Raw genomic sequence first — 23,406 nt, 5'->3', positions numbered from 1 at the left:
ACTGGAGCTGGTGGAAATCATCAGTCTAACTTGTAGCCTGTTGTGATAAATGAGACCTTCACACCACTGACCAGTTGTTTTCCTGGTTGTATTAGATCAGTGCACTGTGGTGCAGTGGTGTTCCTGCTGTCAGTGACTGGGTGCGATGCTGACTCTGGCTCAGTGTGGCTCTACCACCCAACCCCCCACCCGTTCTCTTTCTCTCTCCCCCCCTTTCTCTCACGGCAGCTACGGAAGAGCTTTCACTCCTCACTTTATCCTCTCGTCTGCTCCGAGGAGCAGATTCATTTTGCATTTGTCAAGTAAAACAGGATGAAATCCAGTTTGTGCGTCGTTGTGCTCACATCTTCCTTCCTTTTGTTTCTTCTGTCAGGTGAGTTGCCTGTGGGCTACTATTATAACCTCACATCTTACTTTACTTGTTGCTTTTCATAAACGTGTTTATTGCCATATCAAAGTAGGTAAAGATAAATATTATTCATATTATATACCTTGTTTTAAATACATCTCATGCATAACAATAAAATCCGACATTTTAAATAACTTATCTCTTAAATGCTGGCACTGATACTGAAAAAGAAAGCTGAGGTTGTTCATTTGAAATGATGGGTGTATTTTTGTTGTATCTGCAACATGAATCTAGTCACCACCGAATATAAAAAGATACATATATATATATAAATAGTTATTCTCGGGTTTACACACTGAAATGGGGAATCTGTGTAAAATTGGATTTTGTAGCACAAACCAACATGATGGTGAGTTGATGAGTTATATTGAAATACAGCTTTTGTTTAACTCTCTGAACACCTGACCCTCTGCTCTGATTCAGGAGGCTCGTGTTCAGATGCAGAGCACAGGCTCTTCTCTGTGATATTCTCCAGATACAACCAGTATATACGCCCAGTGGAGAATGTGTCTGACCCAGTCATTGTGCAGTTCGAGTTGTCCATGTCACAGCTGGTCAAAGTGGTAAGTAGTCTAAAAAATGTTATTTCACAGAAGTCTATAATTATCTCACTTCTGAATTCTGAACAAATAGTTTATCACAGTAAGAAATGCATCATTCTGCTTATTGAGGAGTCAGGAGCTGTGGCGGATATGAACATAATGTTCTTATTCATGCTTCAAGCCTCACGAGAAGTAGGCTGTACATGGATTTGTGTACTTTGGACAACAGAGTTTTAGACCAGGGGACTATTGGGACAACATCTGAGACACCTGTGATACCCCTATTCACTATCGCCCACGTTGTTTGAGCTATATAACACTGAGGAGCGCACCAGTCTGGCTCAGACAAGATGGGAAATGTCAGCTGTCTGGGCCCCTCTCAGCGCAGGCCGAGGACCATCACTCAATCACTGCCACTACACATGAGCACCTCTCCATTTAACGACGGGTGTACGCAGGAGCTGGTTCAGTGCAGAGCGGCGGAGGCTGGTCAGGCGGCTCTGCCGCTCAAATCAGACAGGTCCAGAGTGGATGTCGACAATTAAGCAAAAAGGCTCGCCTCTGACAAGGATGACAGCTTCACTCGTTAAAAAAGGAAAGGCTTTGAATTTTACTGCACAATAACAAATAAGTCCCTCTACCTATGTTGAAGGACAAGGATCTTGACCAAAAGTCATCTGGTTACGTTATTTAAAAAAAGAGACAAACAGACATTTATGGTTGAATTCACACTTACGGACGATTCAGAGTCTACATTAAATGCCGGCGTCCTTGGAGAAAACACAGTGAGAACTTATTAACTCCACATGGAAAGATCCCATGCAGACAAGCGGGATTTAACTGGGAACCCTCTTGTTGTGTACCTTCTATGCCACCCTACTATAAAGAAGGATCAATTTGCTTCCATTTACCCAGTGTATAAGAAATCTGTATTTGTTCTCTCAGAAGACTTTTATAAGTATTGAATACCTGTCTGAATGTAGACAAGACAATGAGATAGAGGATATTTTATTGCTCTCTCCTTAACTTTGTCAATATAGCAGGCTGTGGATCTCCTGGTGCTGATGGATGACTTTTATTCCCTCAGAACACCTGGTGCACTGCTAAATTAGACTCAATTGTTGTCAGCCTTCCAGTGGAGCTATATGGGCTCATTTAAACTTTCAATAGCTCATCGGCCAGGAAGGCAGAGACGATAGCTACAAGAGAGTCACAAAAAAGCAGTGCACGTTCATGTGTTTTGGGGGCGTAGATTTGATGTATTGGTAATGGTTGCATATTTTAGAGTGTAGTCTTGGTAGTTTTTCAAGGATTACCAACCCAAGCATTAAAGGTAAAGCATTATAGGTAATAGTCGGAAGTTAGCTTAGCATAAAGTCTGGAAACAGGGGGAAATAGCTAGCGTGTTTCTACCTGTCAAAATCTGCACAAAAGCACCATTGAAAACTGCTTATATTGTTTATAACGTACATAAATCAATGTGTAGAGATTTACAATGCAGCAATGCCACTTCAGCATTTTTAGGTTTTAAGAAATCCTGCAGCCAGACTTAATTATACATCATACTGAACCAAACCCACTAAATTCTAAATGAATCTTCCTCAGATCTGACTTGGAACATTTCGAGTCGCTGCTCTCTGACTGATTTGGTGGTGAAGCGCGGGATAGATGATAAAAAAAAAATCACCATTCTCCCCATCCAATTAAGATCATCCTGCATCTATCTACCTGTGCTTTCCAGCCGAGTAGAAGCTCACCAGGACACTAAATGGTCATATGAATTGTTAATGTTACGCACTGGGTCCTGAGATGGATTCATTCCCAGTCAAAGTCACACAAATCCACATCTCTCCTCTCTCCCCCTCCTCAGTCCCTCTGCTCCACCTTTAGCACCCAGTTGTTAGGATAAAACCTGAGGCTGTGCTCCGACCCTCCAACTGTCGTGTGTGTGTCATGCGCCAGGCCTAGAGGACTCAGGTGCGCCTCTCTCAGTCCTCTTGTCTGGGGCATACACTTAGGTCTGACCCTGCAGAACGCATCTGGACTGGATGATTGCCTGTGACACTTCATGATTTAACTTAAAATATGTCAACATTCATTTGTATTTGCTTTGATATCATCATAATCAATTCTGGTCTGTTTTCAGGATGAAATCAATCAGATCATGGAGACCAATCTGTGGCTGAGACATGTAAGTTTATGGTGCATGACTGCAAATTGACCGCAAGCAAGGGCATCAAGTATGGATCCAGCCGTCTGTCATACATTATTATTCAGGGATAGACTGACGGCTTGAATTATTCATGAGAGGAAGCTTTTTAAACACATTGATTCATGATTCATGTGGTGGTATTTTTTTTTTTGGGGGGGGGGGGTCACAGCAGCAATGGCTGCCCTGGAAACATGTCTGTTGGCTGACACAATGATTCATGTTGTTACAGTTGCAACATTGGTTAGCTGCTTGACTGTTGGTTAACATGTTTTCTTAAGCCCCCTTTTCCACTCATCCAAAAACCTACTGACATCGGGCTTTTGTATTTTGCATTGGGAATGGACACAATCAGCATTTACTCCCGGCTCAAATGACTCTGCAGTAGACACAGGATTTTATTGGCTCCACTTCTGATTGGGAGTGGAGGAAAAACTGCTTATTATTTGAGAATTTGAGAATTTGGCTGTACCAAACTACCGATATGTTAGTTCAGACAGAAGGAGAGAGGCAAAGAGATAGAGGGGTGAAACCTGACACTGATAGAGTGCAAACACAAGCTATTACCGTCATGAAGAGGCTAAATAGTGTTTTATGGTGTCTACCATTTAACAATTTTCCAAGCACACGTGAGCTACTCTCCACGTAGTTTATATTTCCCCCCACTGACCATTAATGGTGGTAAACTGAGCCTGGATCAACAAAACTGATTAAACTTCACAGGTTGGTCACATAGACCCAGTCCACTACATAAATACATTTGTTTAATGACTTGATGGTTCTACCATGGAATTGGTCCCTCGTGGTGCCTCTATTTCAAACATGCATAGTGCAGTGAACTGGTTTTGTGTAAAATTAAGCAGCAAAAGTCTTTTACTAAGCATGCATTCATCTTTGCTGGAGCTGTGTTCATGGTAAAGGGTTGAGCTGCAATTGCTCTGTGGTGCTGAGAGATGAAGTGTCCACATTTAAATGTCATCTTTTCTTTAGAGACTCTGAAAGGAGTGTACAAAGGTTTTTTCCCACTTTGCCTCATTTTACCACACTGTCGATAGTGTTGAGTGAAATCTTTACAGCTCTCCGAGGTTACTTTACTATTGTTACTTTATGTGTCTCATGAGTCTCACTGGCTGTCCTCAAGAGAGGGTCAAAAACAGTGGACGAAAAGTCCATAAAACACACTGTAAACTATAGTCTGTCTCATTCCCTGACACACACACACACACACACACACACACACACACACACACACACACACACACACACACACACACACACACACACACACACACACACACACACACACACACACACACACACACACACACACACAAATACTGAATAAGCTCTTTATATGCCTCAGTTGAAAATGACAACTTCCCATTGTTTTAGTGAGGGACATTTCAGAATAAGTCAGAGCCGGTATTTATACCCAAACATAATAATAAGAGGAAATTACTTCTACTTTTTACTTTCATAGAATAAACTTTATAACTTTAATCTTATGGATTAAAATAATTGAATTATATTTTAATAAAATTAATTAATTAAATGATACTGTTTTATAGCTTTATGTTTACAACAAACTTGTTCTTGCACAAAGATGGATCCCAGCTCTTGCTTTTGTCTTTGTTTGGAAGAAACATGGTAGAAAAGACTCACTAATTATCAGTAGGTCTTAAACAGATCTTTAGATTCATCAATGTCCAACACCAATTTGAAACCTATTTTGACAGCATTTACGAAGGACAGAAACTTGTTCATCTTCAGTTTTTCCAATACAGGAAATTGATATTCCTTAAAAATGTTAGCGCATTTGATTAGAAAATGATTTTGTATGAAATATGTACTTGTTTTACTGCAGCTGAATCATTCTGGTGTGTTTTCCAGATCTGGAATGATTACAAACTGAGATGGAATCCAAAAGATTTCGGAGGCGTGGAGTTTATCCGTGTGCCATCCAGCAGGATATGGAAGCCAGACATTGTGCTGTACAACAAGTAAGCTTAACACCACATTAAACATCTGGATCAACAAGTTTATTAATTGCTGGTTAAATTCATGACAAACTGTATCATTCTCCATTACTTGTTTTTTATATTGTATTTTTTTTTGTTTTGGATATTGTTAAGGGGAAGTCATATAGGCAATTTTGTCGAGGTTTAAGGAGCAGAAGTAAGGTAGGAGCCAAGTAAACTCACAACAGGTGTCCTTTATGATAGGTTTTTACAAAAATCATAAACTAAAAATCCATGAACGGAAAACACTGAGATCAAAAACAAAACATAAGAAAACCTCACAAGTGAGGGATAAAGTGAATGAATGACGGCAGGGCGGTGACGTAAGACGACGGACTGACGAATTGAAGCACAGAGACTTATATACACAGGGGAGGCAGGGTTGATTAAACACAGGTGAAACACATGAGGAACAAGTGCAGACCATCACAGGGGAGGGAAACTGTCAAAGACAGGAAGTCAAGGCAGAGACACACAGGGTATAGAACCTTCAAAATAAATGAGAAAACACAGAACTCAGAAAGAAAAAAATGAACACAAACCTAAACACAAGGAGACACAGGAAAAGTCCATCAACAAAAGAGTCCATAATAAAACCTAATACTACCAGTCAAATGTATGGCAACTACAAGATTTCTTAAGTTGATTCATATGTCCATGACACCATAGTCAATTTAATTGTTTATATCCCTCAATGAAATATTCACTGACTCATGTGTCGACTATGTCTGTCCCTCTCCCTAAACCTTCCCTTTGTCCTGCTCACTCTCTTTCTCTGCCTCTGCAGTGCAGTTGGAGATTTCCAGGTTGACGACAAAACAAAGGCCCTGCTCCGTTACAATGGCGACGTCACCTGGATCCCTCCAGCAATTTTCAAGAGCTCCTGCAAGATAGACGTCACGTATTTCCCCTTCGACTACCAAAACTGCACCATGAAATTCGGCTCCTGGACCTACGACAAGGCCAAGATTGATCTGGTGCTGATTGGCTCCACCATCAACCTGAAGGACTTCTGGGAGAGCGGCGAGTGGACGATCATCGATGCCCCTGGTTATAAACACGACATTAAGTACAACTGCTGCGAGGAAATCTACACAGACATCACTTACTCTTTGTACATCCGCCGGCTGCCTCTTTTCTATACCGTCAACATGATTATCCCCTGTCTGCTCATCTCTTTCCTCACCGTGCTGGTCTTCTACCTTCCGTCTGATTGTGGTGAGAAGATCACCCTGTGCATCTCTGTTCTACTTTCTTTAACGGTCTTCCTGCTGGTTATTACAGAGACCATCCCTTCCACATCACTGGTCATACCCTTGATTGGCGAGTACCTCCTCTTCACCATGATCTTTGTCACCCTCTCTATTGTCATCACTGTTTTTGTCTTGAACGTCCACTACCGCACACCACAGACCCACACCATGCCCTGCTGGGTGCGGCGTGTGTTCCTGGGACTGCTGCCCCGGGTGATGTTCATGACCAGGCCAGAGAGGGACCCTGAGAAGGTGGCAGTAGTCGACAGCGTCAACACAATGCATGCCAGACCTTGCTCCATTCATTCGTCAGGCACTCTGCAGAAACAGCACAGGCCTCAGGCCCTGGCCTCCAGCCTGACCAACCGCCAGCGGCTTTTCAACAACACAGAGCTCTCCAACCTCAATAACCTGAACGCAGACCCGAGAAAAGACGCAGGCTCTGGGTTATTGTGCTGCGAGGGCCGCTGCAACTGCTGCTGGCACCAGAGGTCCGGCAAACTGCCTACAGACTCTGGGGGAGGGACTGGAGGACTGGAGTGCCTGGCAGCGCTGACAGGAGGCAATGCTGGTTTGGTAGAGGGGAGTCAATGCTCCAGCTCCGAGTCTCTGGACGTAGGGATATTGTCCCTTATGCCGCTCTCTCCTGAGATCAGGGAGGCCATTGAGAGTGTCAAATACATAGCAGAGAACATGAGACTGCAGAATGAGGCAAAGGAGGTGAGTACAAGTATATTCAAGCTTTTATTAGAAATTACAAAAACATTTAAAAAATCTACTTTCAAGAATCTCATATGTTTCTGCTGTGATTTCCTCACAGGTTCAGGATGACTGGAAGTACGTTGCCATGGTGATCGACAGGATCTTCCTGTGGGTTTTTATACTTGTGTGTATCCTGGGAACAGCTGGACTCTTCCTCCAGCCTCTGTTACTCTTGGAGGACATTTGAGTCACTTTAACAAAACGTCCATCTTGAGATTGTTGAACTGCACAGCAGCCGTTACTTATACAAGTCTTGTCCAGCGGACAAAGGAAAAGAGAGAGTGGATCCAAAAGTGGAATAAAAAAAGAACACTTTGTCAGATGCTCAAATCCTAACGACATGTCTAAAAAAAACCATTGCAATTAAGTCAATATGTAAAAAACAAATTTGCAGTAACTTGCGGGTTGATAACCAACAATCCTTAACTTGGAAGAAATGTGGGGCCACACACAAAAACACGGGATCTGAATATTAGTGACTGATGTTTTGTCAAAAGGTGACATCATGTGGTCAGTCTTTGGAACTACAAGTGAGACAAAAATACTTTCCGGCTGTTTTAAAGGGATATGTCACCCATTTCATCACAGCCTCTATTGTAACATACTGTAATATCTGTGATATCAGTTGTAGCATTCCCTGAAAGTTTACAAATGAAAGTTAAAAAGCTCAAAATGCATTAGAGAGCTGCTGTTTGGTTTTGTCCAGATACCTTCTGGATCTGATTTACAAATGACTGAATTGTGACTAAAGATATGCTGAAAATATTTGACGTTTAAAGAGACATTTTAAGTGAATGTACATGATTGAATCCTGTTGTAGCCATGTTTTTCTGTAAATACATTTACATTGTTAATTGTTAATGTTAATGTGTTAATGTTAACATAGTTCACAGATGACGATTCAATTGTAGATTCTGACATAGTTCAGAGACCAAAGCTGTGGGATGTAGTTGTCATTCAAAATCTCTGGCCAAAACACAATTTTCTATGTGTACTAGACAGTGTGTGCTGCCGCTATAACATTAGCTCAGTGCATAGAAATTACCACAAGTCTGTTGACCACAAGTTTATCCCAGAAGAAAATTTCAACTATTATATTTTATTTATTTACTTATTTCTACATTTGGTTTATATTAATTCCAAAATCGGTAAAGGGGCTTTGGGTAACTGGCAAGTCGCTATATAAATCTAATTTATCATTATGATTATTATTTATTTAAAGAATCCATTCAGATGGGTATCACAGCCTCCATGTAACAAGCTATCAGATACACTGAATTGATGCACTACTGAGAGTCTAAGCACTCTGCAGGGGGCGCTGATTGTCTGTACGTCACTTTTTGATTCTTATCAAAAAGCAAAAAATCCAAGCAGATGGCAAGCCGTGTGATTGCAGGGAAACCAAGCCCGTATTTAATGTAAAGGCAGCAGAGAACAGACAGATATTCTCTCTGTCACATCTGATAAGAAATAATTTAATTTGAGGTGACGATGTCACAAACTGAGAGCAGTGATATATACCCTCAAATAAATTTGTTTCTAAATGCATCAGTTAACAAACTCTGCTGGTTACATCCTGCAAAAACTTCAAATAAAAGGAAAGGGAATAAAACATGTAAAATATGTTAGATGGAAGCTTGTGTTCAGTGTGATACATTTAAAAATAAATGCAAAGCTGTTTTGGAAAAGTAACTGGTGAGTTTCTTTGAAAAAAACACAGGAAGTGGTTCATTCGAGTTTCTGCACATGTGCTAATACAGCTTTTATGTAGGTGTAGACCGTGCAGAGGGAGACAGTCCATGGTTGTCACTTCACTTACAGTCATGAATACAATTATCATTCTTATGTGTGAGTATTCACAACTTTACATATTTCACTATGTAGCTGTTTGTATTTTTAATTCTGTGAATTTTTGCTAACAAATTAAAGGACAGAGATTCTACTTTTTTCCCTCAAGGCGCCCTTGTAAAGCTGGTTAAAAGCCCAATCCCCGATGAGCCTAATGGTGAGCCTTCGTTAATTAGGTGAAATCTTGGAGTATTTTGCATTGTATCGTTCATCAAAATGATGTTTGTCTCTGTCCGATTCAATGGATTTTGCAGATATTTATCCAGCGAGGGTCCTGTCCCAACAGAAAAGCATAAGCGAGAACAGTGACCTTTATGTGACCTGCAGCACCTTTGGCAACAAGAAGGACTCCAGTATTTATGTGTATTTGTGTAAGGACGGCCGAGGAAGCAGTAAAATGACGCACAAGCAAGATCAACACGATTCCACCTTCGTCGTGGACAGTGTTGGCCTTAAGGACAGTGGAAATTACAGCTGTGTTTTCTCCAAAACGGATTATCCTCCTTCTGAAGTAGCAATGATTGGACACAACATCATCCAGATCCAGGTTATAGGTAAATATTTTCTTCATTTTAAAAGGCAACATGTCGAACTCCACTCATTTTCTCCCTCTGCCATTCAGCCAATTTCCTCCCTGCAGACATTTCCGTGGCCGGGGTGTCGACAGTCAGTGAGGGAGAAGATATTGAATTCAGATGTGCTGTTTCTGACGCCTTGCAAACGCTCGGTGACTGTCAAGTCATCCAGTCTTACCTGAGGAAGAACGAGAGTTTACTACAAGTGACAGCGTTTGATGTTGCAAGGAGGGAGACAACTTTCTTCATCAAGGACGCCGTCACAAGGGACTCGGGTCACTACAGCTGTGTGGTGCTGCCGTCCCGATGCATCCAAGAGCATGAAAAAACCCTCTATGGAAATAACGCAGTGTTGATCCAGGTCGAGGGTGAAGGTGTGGACACCTCATGGGTTCAAAATGAATATTATTTATTTTTAATAGGACTTTGTTTTTCATTTCAACTGTTGAAATATTTTGTCCCATAGTAATGTTCATGATGATTATTTGTTTTCCAGGGACTTTCTTGCTCCGATTGATGGTCGAGGGTGGAGTGATCACTCTGTTGCTGTTATTGGTGCTCTGTCTGTGGCTAGTCACTAACAAACAAGGTCAGAGGATTAGAAGGGAGTCAACAAGTAAAACTATAATCAAATCACAAACAATAATAAAAAATACATCTGTTCCTTTTATTTAGTTGTAATTCTATGTTGTATGGCTTCTCTGGCTTGTTTCACTAACACCAAAATATGACTTTCACATTCACAGAATAAATGTAGTTTATATTATTTCAAATTTCCGTTTTTCTTTTCAACAGGCTTCAAAGTTTTCTTCAAATCATGGTGAGTGATTTCATGTTCAATGCTGTGCAATGAATTCAAGACTCATCCTAAACCTGTTGTCACTGCTGTCTGTATGCTCTATGAACATTTTTATAAGTACATTTAAATTTACTTCTTTGACTCTGAAGTGTGCCTACCTGTTTGTGGTAAAAATATTTAAACTTGTTAAATATCAGGGCTTTGTGTGTTGTCTTACAGCTCAGGGAGTCGGCAGGTCAAAGCAGACATGTTGGAGGAAGAGCAGCAGCAGATAGAGGGAGAATATCAGAACATACAACATGGTAGCTATGCTAAAACTGCTCCTTTTCTATCATTTATATGAAAATAACCAACAATGACTTGAAAAGAAAACATGCTGGGTTCTATCAAGTTAGTAAAAAAAAGAACAAAGATACCTCCCAAGATAAACAAATCGCTAAAATCGTTAGGAATCCATTCATCCATCATCTACTGCATCATCAATCCACCATCAATCTATGCATCACTTTTAACAACTGTTTTCCAGGTTCCTCTTAATGTCACAACAGTGTCTTGTGGTATTTGTCAAAGTTCTTTGTGAAAGTCTTAACAGAGCTATATAATATTATGGTAACTAATTTTTGTTTAGCATGACATGTAGAAAAATACATAAATTTATAATTAATATTATGAATTACATTCATCTATATTCATTTAATTTCTTCAAATGTTTTCAATTATCAGAAGCTTTCAGCATGGAGGAGGAAGAGGGGTAAGAACATTACCATTTATTTAAATATAAATTATACTTTAGTGTTTCTTTTATGGACAGGTCTGGTTTGTTACATCATGGAGATGGAATATTTATTTAATATAAAAAAGTAATCAGATTTTTATCAGTTAACATCTGTTGTGAAGATGAGATGAAATTACTCAACTTGTGAAGTTTTCCTTGTCAGGTATCAGGCCAGTGGGGCTGCTGACGACATGTCTTCCTCTGACGAATGGGAGGAAGATGAAGATGAAGAGAGAGTATACGCTTCTGTGGGTCAGTGTGTTTACGTTTTACAGTTAAGTAGTTTTTGTTGGTAAAAGGTCAAATAGACACGCAGATGAGAGATATGATGAGAAGCTATCACACAAAGCAGCTTGAGTGAAGAGTGGGAAACATGAGAGGTAGAGTCACTGTTCTTGTTGTTTAGTTAGCTGTGTGTATGTTCATTCTTTACTGGCACTGCTCACTGACAGGGGGACACAGACAGGGAACAATAACTCTACAACACTATGTTGTCCTCATTGAGTGTCTGTAAGTGAACTCAGTGCGTCTCAAAGGAAAACCACATCTCCATTATTAGCAGCAGTGCTTATGGTGCTTACAGCCTTGTGTCTAATTCTGTCATGCAACATGTTCAACTATTGCAAACTCTCTGCTTAGATGTTAACCTTTCCACCACAGATACACCACCAGTCAACCCAACAAGTTTGTATGTGTTCGTCGAGAAAAAACAAAAGTGATCATCAGCTGGTTCTACAGCCAGTTACTGTTACAACTGGAACCTGCCTGTGTTACAGATGTGCTTCATTAGAGTAAAGCGACATCACGGTTCAGAGTGAATAAAGGATGATGTTTTCTGAAAGTGTAAAGATCTCGACACTTTCACAATTCTACGTTTAAGTAAAAAAATGACTTGTCCCTGTATTCAAGTCATTAGACGATTCATTGAAAAGTATAGGTGTGCATTTCTTTTTGTATGATCAGCAATTTATAAAGTATCAATTTGTTTGTTTGTATCCTTGAACAATGAAAGTGTTGATGCCACAATTCTGTTGATTCATTTTTTTGGGAATGAAATCAAATCTGCCACAAACATTTACCAGCTTTAAAAAAACTTTTTAGATCTCTATTTTCAGCTAGCTTCACCTAATCACTTAATCTCACACTGTTTTTAATGTTCACCCTTTTTGTGCATCTCACCTCTTCAGTTTAGGCTTCTGGCATTTCTGTAAAGCACATTGAGTTTAATGAGCTCTGTGTATCATCATAAAATAAATTTGCTTAAATAGTGTTAAAATATTTCCTCTCCATGTATTTAATCAAACTCGCAGAATGTATTCTCTTTTGAATCCAAAACATGCACAGAATAGCATGTGGGTAATTATACTAATACAAATTACAATGCTGATTTTTATGAAAAAACAAACCTTTTTTTGAGTTTTTTCTGCATTCAGTAACTATAGCTCTATGTTTTCTGTGTTGGTAGCAGTGTCCTAACCTGCTGACAGGCATATATATTCCAGCAGTAGTTTGTATGTTACTGATAGCAGCCGTGCTGAAGCTGGTGCTAATGCTATCTCAACTTTCCTGATACTGCTGTTGCTTTATGTTAAAAGCTAAAATATAGGGTGGCTAGCAAAACAAGATTTTGTGTTATATCATACTTTATCTTTTACGCAGCACAGACTTTCTTAGATAAATTAAAGACCTGAATGTTGTCTATAAATAATAAATCCATTTTATTAAATGTGTATCAATTGTCTGAATGTTTCAATCTGATATAGTTTATCTAGAATACAGTATGTGATGTGATTTGTCACTAAGAAAAAATCAATCAATCCTCATTTTAGTCACAAAGGAACCTGCCTGCATTTATGATAAACCTGGTGTTTCCTCATGAAAGTTCAATGCTAGAGTTGAGTGACCTTCTTCAGGGTCAGGAGAGTTGCTGTGACTGTGACGACTCTTTCAGAGAGATCAAGAGGAGCAGCCAACAAATTAGTCAGAGCGCCTTTACCTCCCCGCTCTCATTCCTGCTGCTCTCCTGTGGAAAATACAACACCAGCATCTACGCTGCCACCAATAACAAGAAGCAGCCATGAACAAGGCTGTCTACCACGTTGTCTTTACTGATATTACCACTAGGAGGAGCCAATGCTGTAAATAATACATTCAACCTAAGCACATAGAAGATTTAATGCTCATGTAAACTTGGTATTTATATCTGCCTTGTATGTTTCCTCTCTAACATAACAATGGATTTCTGTGTAAAAACTCTATAGTGCATATATAGAAACCGGTCTTAAAGTGAGTGATTGCAGAATAAGCTAAAAACAAACTCACCAGATAACAAATGTTTCTCAGTCAGCATTCCTATGTGCTTCCTGAATCTAGATTGTGTCCCACAGTTTCCACCCTGCCCTTATCATCTAATCTGTTTGTCATAAAGCCAACTATCACTCTGCATAAAACAGTGGTGGGAAGTAACGAAGTAGAAATACTTCGTTTCTGTACTTAAGTAGATTTTTCAGATATCTGTACTTTACTTGAGTATTTATTTTCCTGAAGAATTTTTACTTTTACTCGTTACGTTTGAGCACAAATATCTGTACTTTCTACTTCTTACATTCTCAAGACTGGCGCGTTGCAGCGGAGGTTGGCGCAACGTGCATCTTTACGCACGTCGCACCTCTCTCTCGCTCACTCGCTGCCAAAGCAAATATTGGGAGTAGTTGGTTTAAACAAAAACTGTTGGCAAAAAGACTATCATTGGTTGGCCGTATCTACTTAGTCTTACACGTCCACGTAAACCATACAAACAGATTTAAAACAATTTGAGATGGAAAAACAAACAACACGACCAATTATATAAGCAAACGCAAAAACAACTTTCAGCCAACACAACAAAAAACAAACACTGTGTCGTGGACTACTGCATATTCACGCACACAATTCATGTTTTTTAATAGACCTCGCCAAATGGAACCCTGGGTAATCAGGCCCAGTTTTCCACTCACTATAATGCCAATATAATTTTTGCAAAGATATCATATATCTATATATTGCCAATTCCAATCCTTAGTCGCCCTTTGTGCTGACTCAACACAATTTAGAAGCTGTTGAGTCTTTATATATGTATTGTACAAACTGGCTAATGTGTACAACTTCAACCAGGGTTGTGTCTTCACTTTGCCGTCCCTACAGGCAAGATACCCTACAGGTGTATTGTCCCCCTGCTGGAAACAAATGCAAATACAAAAGCAGGCCCATTCAGTGAAGATAGTCTAATGATAAATAAACAGGCTTACTTGTAGATGAGTGGACAAGCTGGTGGGCAGGTAAACAGGCAGGTAAACATCCAGGCAGATACAAAATACAGCTAATAGACACAAAAGGTTCATAAACCGACGAAGAGCTGCTGACAAAGGCAGCTGTAAATACTGGTTTGGGTGATGAGGGAGGTGGGATCAGGTGCGTGGGCGAGGACGGAAGCTGCGGAACAAGTGGAATTTTGGAACCAAAATTAAATGACAAATTAAAGAAAAGTGTGGGGACATCAGGTGGAGACATGGAGAAGGGCAGGTCTGGGGAGATGACAGAGAACACATGGCCAGGGAGAAGTGGGGCTGGTTATTATTTTTTTTTTTTCAGGCAAAAGGCAAAACGCATGCAACGCTTCAAAATGCATGTGCTCGGGCCCGCTCAGTGCTGCTTTGCAGTCCTAGAAATTTTAGAAATTGTATTTTATAGTTGGTACTTTCCAGGGTTGAGCAATCCTGGTTTTAGTATATATTTGATTTCATTTAGGTAATATCTAAGAGCTAGTAGTAGTCAATAATTTGGTTGAAAGAACATTTCTGATTGAACAACTGATCGATCAAACTCTGGTTGTAAATTATTGTTTCAATCGGGTTCCAGAAAAAAACTCAGGTTTTAAGAGGTTGTTGTTAATTTGATATTAATATTTTTTATATTAATATTCTGAAAAAAAATTGATAACCAAATTTATTGAATGCCGAAAGGCACACCATTCAATGGTGTCATGTTTAATATATCAATTGCACAACATCTATATTCATTTAATTCTTCTAATGCTTTCAATTATCAGAAGCTTTCAGATTGGAGGGGGAAGAGGGCTAGGAACAAATCCATTTTAATATAAACTGTACTTAAGTGTTTATTTTTCTTTTAGTGTTATGCACAGGTCTAGTTTTTTACATCATACAAATGGAATATTTAATAAAAAAAATGTATCAGATTTTTTTATCAGTTAACATCTGTTATGAACATGAGATGAAATTACTCAACTTGTGAAGTTTTCCTTGTCAGGTATCAGGCCAGTGGGGCTGCTGACGACATGTCTTCCTTTGACGAATGGGAGGAAGGTGAAGAGAGAGTGTACGATACTGTGGGTCAGTGTGTGTACGTTGCACAGTGACAGTAGTTTTTGTTGGTAAAAGGTCAGATAGACACGCAGATGAGAGAGATGGTGAGCAGCTATCACACAATGCAGCGTGAGTGAAGAGTGGGAAACATGAGAGGTAGAGTCACTGTTCTTATTGTTTAGTTAGCTGTGTGTATGTTCATTCTTTACTGGCACTGCTCACTGACAGGGGGACACAGACAGGGAACAATAACTCTACAACACTATGTTGTCCTCATTGAGTGTCTGTAAGTGAACTCAGTGCGCCTTACAGGAAAACCACATCTCCATTATTAGCACCAGTGCTTATGGTGCTTACAGCCTTATGTCTAATTCTGTCATGCAACATGTTCAACTATTGCAAACTCTCTGCTTAGATGTGAACCTTTCAACCACAGATACACCACCATTCAACCCAACAACTTTGCAGGTGTTCGTCAAGAAAAACTAACAGTGATCATCAGCTGGTTCTACAGCCAGTTACTGTTACAACTGGAACCTGCCTGTGTTACAGATGTGCTTCATCAGAGTAAAGCGACATCATGGTTCAAAGTGAATAAAGGATGATGTTTTCTGAAAGTGTAAAGATCTCAACACTTTCACAATTCTACGTTTAAGTAAACAATTACTTGTCCCTGTATTCAAGTCATTAGATGATTCATTGAAAAGTGTAGGTGTGCATAGTCTTTTTGTATGATCAACAATTTGTAAAGTATCAATTGTTTTGTTTGACAACATTAACAATGAAAGTGTTAATGACCCAATTCTGTTGATTAATTTCCTTTGGGATCAAATCTGCCACAAACATTAACCAGCTTTAAAAAAATCTTTTAGATCTGCTCTATTTTCAGCTTCCTTAACTTAATCACTTAATCTCACACTTTAAGTATAAATCACATGTTTTCCACTGTGTCGGTAGTGTTTTTTTTTTAAATGTTTTTAATGTTTAGCACTTTTTATGCATCTCACCTCTACAGTTAATGCTTATGTTATTTATGTAAAACACATTGAGTTTAAAACCTCTGTGTGTATAATGACCAGACAAACAAAAAGTCTTAGGTGCAATTTGAAAAACGCGACAGGAAGCCTGCTATTTTGCATTTAGTGGCCATTTTGGCCATATTCCACATTTTTACTTTGAGGTTCTTGTAGGGTTGCAAATGGGCGGAAACTTTCCGGTAGATTTCCGGAAACTTTCCATGGGAAACTCCATGGGAAGTTGAGGTCGGGAATTTTGAAAAAAAAAACAAAAAAACTACGCAAATTAAACGCTGAGCAATAAAAACATCATTCAAAACTCTATTTTAAAGCTGATGGAATGCAGCACACACTGCACGTTGAATTTCAACCCTGCACTGTGCATTCTTCCATCACATGCACAGATAATTCCCAGCATCCTGCACACTACAGCACTATTTAGGCCTGCTGTAGTGTGCAGGACTAGTCAGGTAAGTTTCAATGATATTACTGGGGGAAATATATTAGCATGCTGATTGAGGATTGTTCATCTGTTCATCTAGTCTATTTCCATTAATTTATCCATCAATTGTAAAATATTTTCACAGACAATTCCAATTGTTTGGCTTACTATTTATATCTCTGGCATTGCATTAGTGTTTTTTTACAAACTTTTTTCTGATCTTATTCTACAGAACAATGCCACGTGCACTATCTCATGCGTGGAGACCTTTCACCCCATCCAATTTAGAAAGAAAGGCTGTGTACATTTGCAAATACTGTGCAAAGACCTATATTAAGAATGACATAAGATGCAGAAGCATATAGTCAAGTGTCCAAAGCTTCCTCCTATAACAAAACAAAATATTTTTATTTATGTCTGTATATGACAAGGTAAATACAGTTAGTACATTATCCACAAAATTTCCAGTTTATTCCCGTTAATTCCCGTATATTCCCGTTAATTCCTGTTAATTCCCATGGAAAGTTTCCAACTTTGAATATTCCAGGACTTTTGCAACCCTAGGTACTTGTATCAGGGCTTACAGATGACTGTCATCACAACAAGATGGAGATACAAACTAACTCAAAGATCGATTTTTCTTCACAAGGTGTGAGCGTGGCGTGGCGTCAAAGTTTGATTTCACGTAAAATCTGCATCTGGACCTAAATATTTTTTTATAAAAAGGATCATAAATTGGTGACACATAATGTGCTATTTGGAATTCTGTGAAGCCAAAAATCATGACGTTAAGAACTCTCTCAGAAAAGCTCATTTATCTGATAGCAGATAGAGCCTGGAAGTTTTTCGTGCCTTTTGTATTAGCTATATTGAGTCAAGTGGAATCCAACAGGCAGCTTATATCTATCTAACTACTGTTAGTTGATTCTTGTGAAAATGAAAATGTTCCAACAAAGTGAAATCTCCCTTAAAATATTTCAGTTTATACTTGTGGATTTCTCCAGACCGTAGGGTCAGACCTTCATCATGTCTAATCCAACAACACTTATGATTCAATCTGATATTACTTATGATTAACCTGTATGATAGCAGGGATGTAAAATCATGTGTATGATGTTTTATATCATGGCTGCAGCCAAAAGTAGGAAGTAGACACAAAATCTAAAACAATGTGTTTTTATTGTTTTGTAATAAAATTATTTATTTATTTAAGTAAAACCCTCAGGGATTTTGTACAGTCATGTCAATAGAGTATAATCTTAATAAACCTGCAATCTGGGTATTTGAGTGAGTTGAGTATTAAAGTGAGATGAACTCTGTTTACTGTAACATCTCTCTACAAATACCTTTAACATTAGACAGAACATAAATATTTGAATTTTTCTGTTTTGACATTCACAGAAAACCTTTAATGGCTACAAATTCAATACCTTAATGCAGCTCAAAAAAAAGTGCCCTTTGTTAAAAAAGACTGCAGATTCGCAGGTAAATACGCCCTTTGTTTCTGAGGACTTCCTCAGTCCACAAGGATTTTTGTCTGATTCTCTACAGCTCTCTCACAATCTCCACTTGCAGCAGTAGTTTATTTCTTTATTTCTTAGTATTTACAACATTGCCAAAGCCTCAGTTAAATCCATTAAGTTAAAAAATTGGGGCAGAACCTGTAGGTTCATCCTGTGGCAGGGCGTATTCAAAACTTATTGTATGGCCCTCAGGAAGTTGTTGTCTTTATCCTCTTTGCTCCCCACACTTTGAGAATAGGGCATCATATCCATATGCAAACAAGTGTGCACACACAACTGGAACTCATCCAACCCTTAGACAACATTATTTCCTTTCATGAGAAATTAACTTTTCTATATCCTCGACAGTGTTCTTGGTCAGAGTTCATCACTCTCATGATTTTGTGAGGTAATTTAACTAATACATCCGATACATTTTCGAATGCAAAAGGTCTCCAGAGACATATCCACATCTAAGTATTATGGACAGCTTTAGGGGACGTGTCACGAAGCACACTGGCAGCTCACTAAAGACAAAGATACAGTTCCAGGCTTCATATCCAAAATGACACAAGTGACATAGAACTGACCCTAAGTTTTCAACTCTAGTACAAAGTTTATTGTGACATTCTTAATTGTTCCTTAATTATGCAAAGGTGGACATTTCTGCATTTTTTAAACCTATATGAAATTGATATACCCACAACCTTGTTTTAATCACTTCCCTTTGTGTGTTTTTAGACTTGAAAATCAAGATCATTCTTGTAGTAATGGCAATCTTAGTGCACAGACTGAGAATCAGTAGAAATAAGTAAACGAGTATAGTTATTATTTGTTTTAAATGGTGCACAAGCCATTCCAAATCAAAGATACAGTAAGTTAAAATAAATAGAATAATTAGCATTCATTGCCTGAAGCGATATTATTATTAATGATAATAATAATCATGATAATGAAATCTCCAACTTCTCCACATCAAAATAAATGTAATTTTATGTGTTGTATTATGAAAACATTTGGCTATCAAAATACAGTTCATAATACAAAATCCTACAGAGACACATATTGAGGCCTATATTACACACAGTGTTATGCTTATATAAGGGCCCATTATAACCCTGGCATGTCACTTTCATATTTTTATATGAAGTTGGATGTTTAAATCAATTCAAGCCTATGGCTTAGATAATGTAAGAACTTTAGTCCTCAATATGTTGCAACACCGGGGAAAGAATTTATCCATTGTGGTGGAGTTGGTCAATAAACGCAGTTCTAAGACAAGCTGTCTTTGAAAGTGTAATTGCAAAGCTTTCTTCAGAAAGGATCACACAGGCAGGGTGGATCCTGAATGAGATGCAAAAGTGAAGTCTCTGTGCGTATTTAGCGAACCTGACCACAAACAAGAGGTGGGTGAATCTTTTGTTCTGTGTCTGGAACTTATGTTCTGTATTGGTATGATATGAAGGCTGCAACCGTTCTGTGTCCCAGAGGAAAATGTGTGATGTCTGATAAGGCCGCTCCTTAGTCAGCTGGGTTCCTAGAACAGGGGGGTCAAAGGCAGTTTAACCACAAGATCAATTTCTTTTAGATAACTTTCTTACTATTGTTAGAAATCTAACAATACTGTGCCACAGCGAGAGCGAATATGTAAAAAGGGTTTACACATGCAGAGGTACATTCCTTTATTCCACTTAAAGAGGACCAACAGTTTATAGAGGTACAAAGCAGATGAGTAAGCAGTTTAAAATTTAAACAATGTTTTATTTACTTCCAGCTAAAGCAGCAATGAAATGTACAGTATGTTCCTCCCTCTACCAAATGTTAAAGTTATCTTTGTGTGGAGCTGAAGTTACAGAAATCAGCTTTCATATTCAAATTAAATCAGCATGTATATTTTTTTTAAATAATGCACTAGCTAGTCTTTAAAAGAACACACACATCAAGCATATAACATGATTGTATACACAGAGTACTAAGTACGTGAAATAACAATATTGTAGGAATATAGTGAGATGACTTTATTCATCATTCAACATACAGGATGTGTTTCCTCTTGTGAATATAATAATTATCAAGCACTGAATTATTTAGATTTGTTGTTCAACTAGAATCAAACCAACCCAATGATTTTTTCAAACTGCCTTTACCTTCTGTTCTCAGACAACATTTAAAGCTTGAACACCTCATTAAGGCCACAAAAGTGCATCATCAGCACAAGTTCAAGTCACAGTAGCATCACATCTACAGTGTGGTAGGAAAACCACTGCAGTCTGAATATCTGCAGAAATAAACTGCTGATTGGTAATGTGCCCTTTTGTTTACAGGCAAAAATAAATGTTGACGCTATAACACAACATTTTAATCAAACAGACTTCACTTAACAAGTTGATAGTCAAAACTCATTTTATTTTATTTTGTCCATAGACAATGATTAATGTGATGAAATGTACAGTTAACCCAAAGGACAGTCCAACACGAAACACCTGCTCTTTCAGTGTTCAACTGATCATTCAGACTAACTGTAACATCTGAAAAATCCTTCCTTGTTAGTCAGATTTGAGTTTTCTTTTGATACACAATCTGAAGCATGACCATACGATTCCAGCAAATGATAACAAAATAACTAGTGCAACTGTTATCAAGAACAATATGACATCTACAGAGTGGTAGGAGTACCAGGGCAGTCTGTAGGACTCCGTTCTCAGGTGAGCTGCACCTTTGTGTCTCATGACAAACTCTATCCAGAAGAGGGCAGTGTCCAGTGGTTTCATTGGCTGATCTCTGTGCAGCCTGGACAGTCTCTGCATGTTCAGCCCATAGGAGGACTCAGTCAAGACTTCCTGAATTCCCTGAAAGAAGATGTCTTCATTCATAGTAAAAAAATCAATTATCTTTCCTGCTCCTCTGACTTTAATTCTGAATAGATTATCATGTTGGTCAAAAATCAGTGGAAGTCCTAGTATAGGAACTCCGTGATAAATAGCCTCTTGAACTCCGTTTGTTCCCCCATGAGCCACAAATAGTTTAATCTTTGGATGTCCCAGGAGGTCATTCTGTGGCATCCAGTCGACGAGTAAAGTGTTGTTGCCCAGAGTGGCCGGTCTGTCCCCTTTGTACCTCCAGATGACTTTCTGAGGTAATTTAGCAAAAGCTGTAGCGATCTCATCAGCTAAGTCCTGCGGAAGTGTGCTAATAAAAGTCCCCAGAGACATGATGATGACTCCATGTTCTCCAGAGCTCTGGACAAAATCCTCCAGGTGTTGAGGCAAAGGTTTTGCAGGTTTACACTGGAACCCTCCCATGTAGATAACATTAGGCATGGTGGGTCGAGGGAACTCAAACACAAAGTCCACTCTCATCAGCCACAGGTCGGCTGCTTGAAACAGTGAAAGATAATCTGCATCCAGACTTTAATATTTTTTAATAAAGGGATCATAAATTGGTGACACATAATGTGCTATTTGGAATTCTGCGAAGCCAAAAATCATGACGTTAAGAACTCTCTCAGGAAAGCTCATTTTATCTGATAGCTCAGACCCTGGCATTGGAATATAAGACAGAGGAGAAGGTGCAATTGAAAAATGGCCTTCACCTTGACCGGTCCATCTGACATTAAAAACAATTGGCAACCTGAGGTAGTGAGCAAGTATAACACCCAATGGGCTAAAAGGGTCTGCGAGGACAAGGTCATATTTGGCATCCTGCAGTGACTGTATTAGATCTTTGTTTTCAAAAAGCACCTCAAGCATTTTGCACATTTTTTGATTCATCTCAGAACCCTTTTGCATTAGTTCCATTTCCAATTTAAAACGTGTCCAGGCAGACTTCCCTTCCCTCTGGATATTCAGGAGTTGGGCCACAAACTTTGTTAAAAAATCTTCATCAAATCCGGACTCAGCATCAAGTGTGACGGAAGTATAGAATTGGGATGTTTCCTTGATATACCAGCTGTCGAATGATCGCAGAACAGAAACCTGGTGCCCCCTTGAGTATAGTTCCTCTACAATGACATTCATGTTCACCCAGTGGCTCCCGTCCACTGGAACAACAAGCACTTTGCCACCATAAACCAAAGGTGCATAGATCAACCAGAGAGTGGTCACAACCCAGGGATAACCCATCTTTATTCTGAATCGGGGGGGAAAAGCAAACGGTGACTTAAATTATATCTTATCAAACACATACTTTTCAATACAAGTAATGTTGTCATCAAAGGGAAAGTTGGTATCACTAATTCTTAAATAGAAACTGCATTTTACACAAATTAAGTCTATTTAGTACTTTTGTTTTTAATAATTTTCAATACTCAATGCAGCATGGTATATATTATAACTTAATTTTGTCCGTATTCAAGCAATTGCAACTGTACCAGAGAGAATAAAAACCATTTGTTCTTGCTGACAATAAAAAATAAAAAATGTACTTCTGTGAATACACACTTTTTGATTGCAAAACAGCTACAACGTCAGCTATTACTGTTAGCTAAAGTTTTAAACATGTTGATTCTACCTTTATTAGTAGCCGGTGTGAAGATGTTTCAGTCTTCCTCCTTTGCCAGAGAACAGATAATGTGCTCCAGCCCACCTGGAAGGACTTTACCACTGCAATTTTATGATCTGGCACGCCCAGGTGATACAATAAATTATGGAGGAAAGGTTGTTCATGGTGATTAGCTGTTAAGCAAATATCTGTTACAGAAACAAATTACTGTAAACAAGAAACTTTAAAAAATGGTCAGATTAAATTCATATGTCAAACATAACAGTTTGCTTATTTCATTGTGGGACAATGTGTTGGTGGCATGACCTGATAGTGTGTTTGTGATCTATAATATTTCTGTGTGTTTGTTGTAGAGTCTTCTAAAAAGTGACACTTTTTATATCTAATATTTT

At 38.8% G+C, this 23,406-nt stretch overlaps 2 protein-coding genes across 2 annotated transcripts; one reads left to right on the top strand and one right to left on the bottom strand.

Moving 5' to 3' along the window:
• Window positions 1-312: 312 nt before the first annotated feature.
• chrna3 (cholinergic receptor, nicotinic, alpha 3) lies at window positions 313-7,380 on the top strand. Its single transcript, XM_061068196.1, has 6 exons — window positions 313-373; window positions 833-972; window positions 3,098-3,142; window positions 5,051-5,160; window positions 5,966-7,151; window positions 7,252-7,380. The coding sequence occupies exons 1-6, from the start codon at window positions 313-315 to the stop codon at window positions 7,378-7,380; spliced, it is 1,671 nt and encodes a 556-aa protein (XP_060924179.1).
• Window positions 7,381-21,060: 13,680 nt separating this feature from the next.
• LOC132998643 (UDP-glucuronosyltransferase 2B14-like) lies at window positions 21,061-22,614 on the bottom strand. Its single transcript, XM_061068369.1, is given in 1 exon segment — window positions 21,061-22,614. A coding segment is annotated over 1 exon segment (1,470 nt). The 5' UTR covers window positions 22,531-22,614.
• Window positions 22,615-23,406: the final 792 nt, after the last annotated feature.

The sequence above is a fragment of the Limanda limanda genome, chromosome 3 (assembly GCF_963576545.1).
Source record: "Limanda limanda chromosome 3, fLimLim1.1, whole genome shotgun sequence".
In the NCBI taxonomy this organism is placed as follows: Eukaryota; Metazoa; Chordata; class Actinopteri; order Pleuronectiformes; family Pleuronectidae; genus Limanda; species Limanda limanda.
The sequence above is the reverse complement of the archived record's forward strand: the minus strand, read 5'-3'. Positions and strand labels throughout refer to the sequence as shown.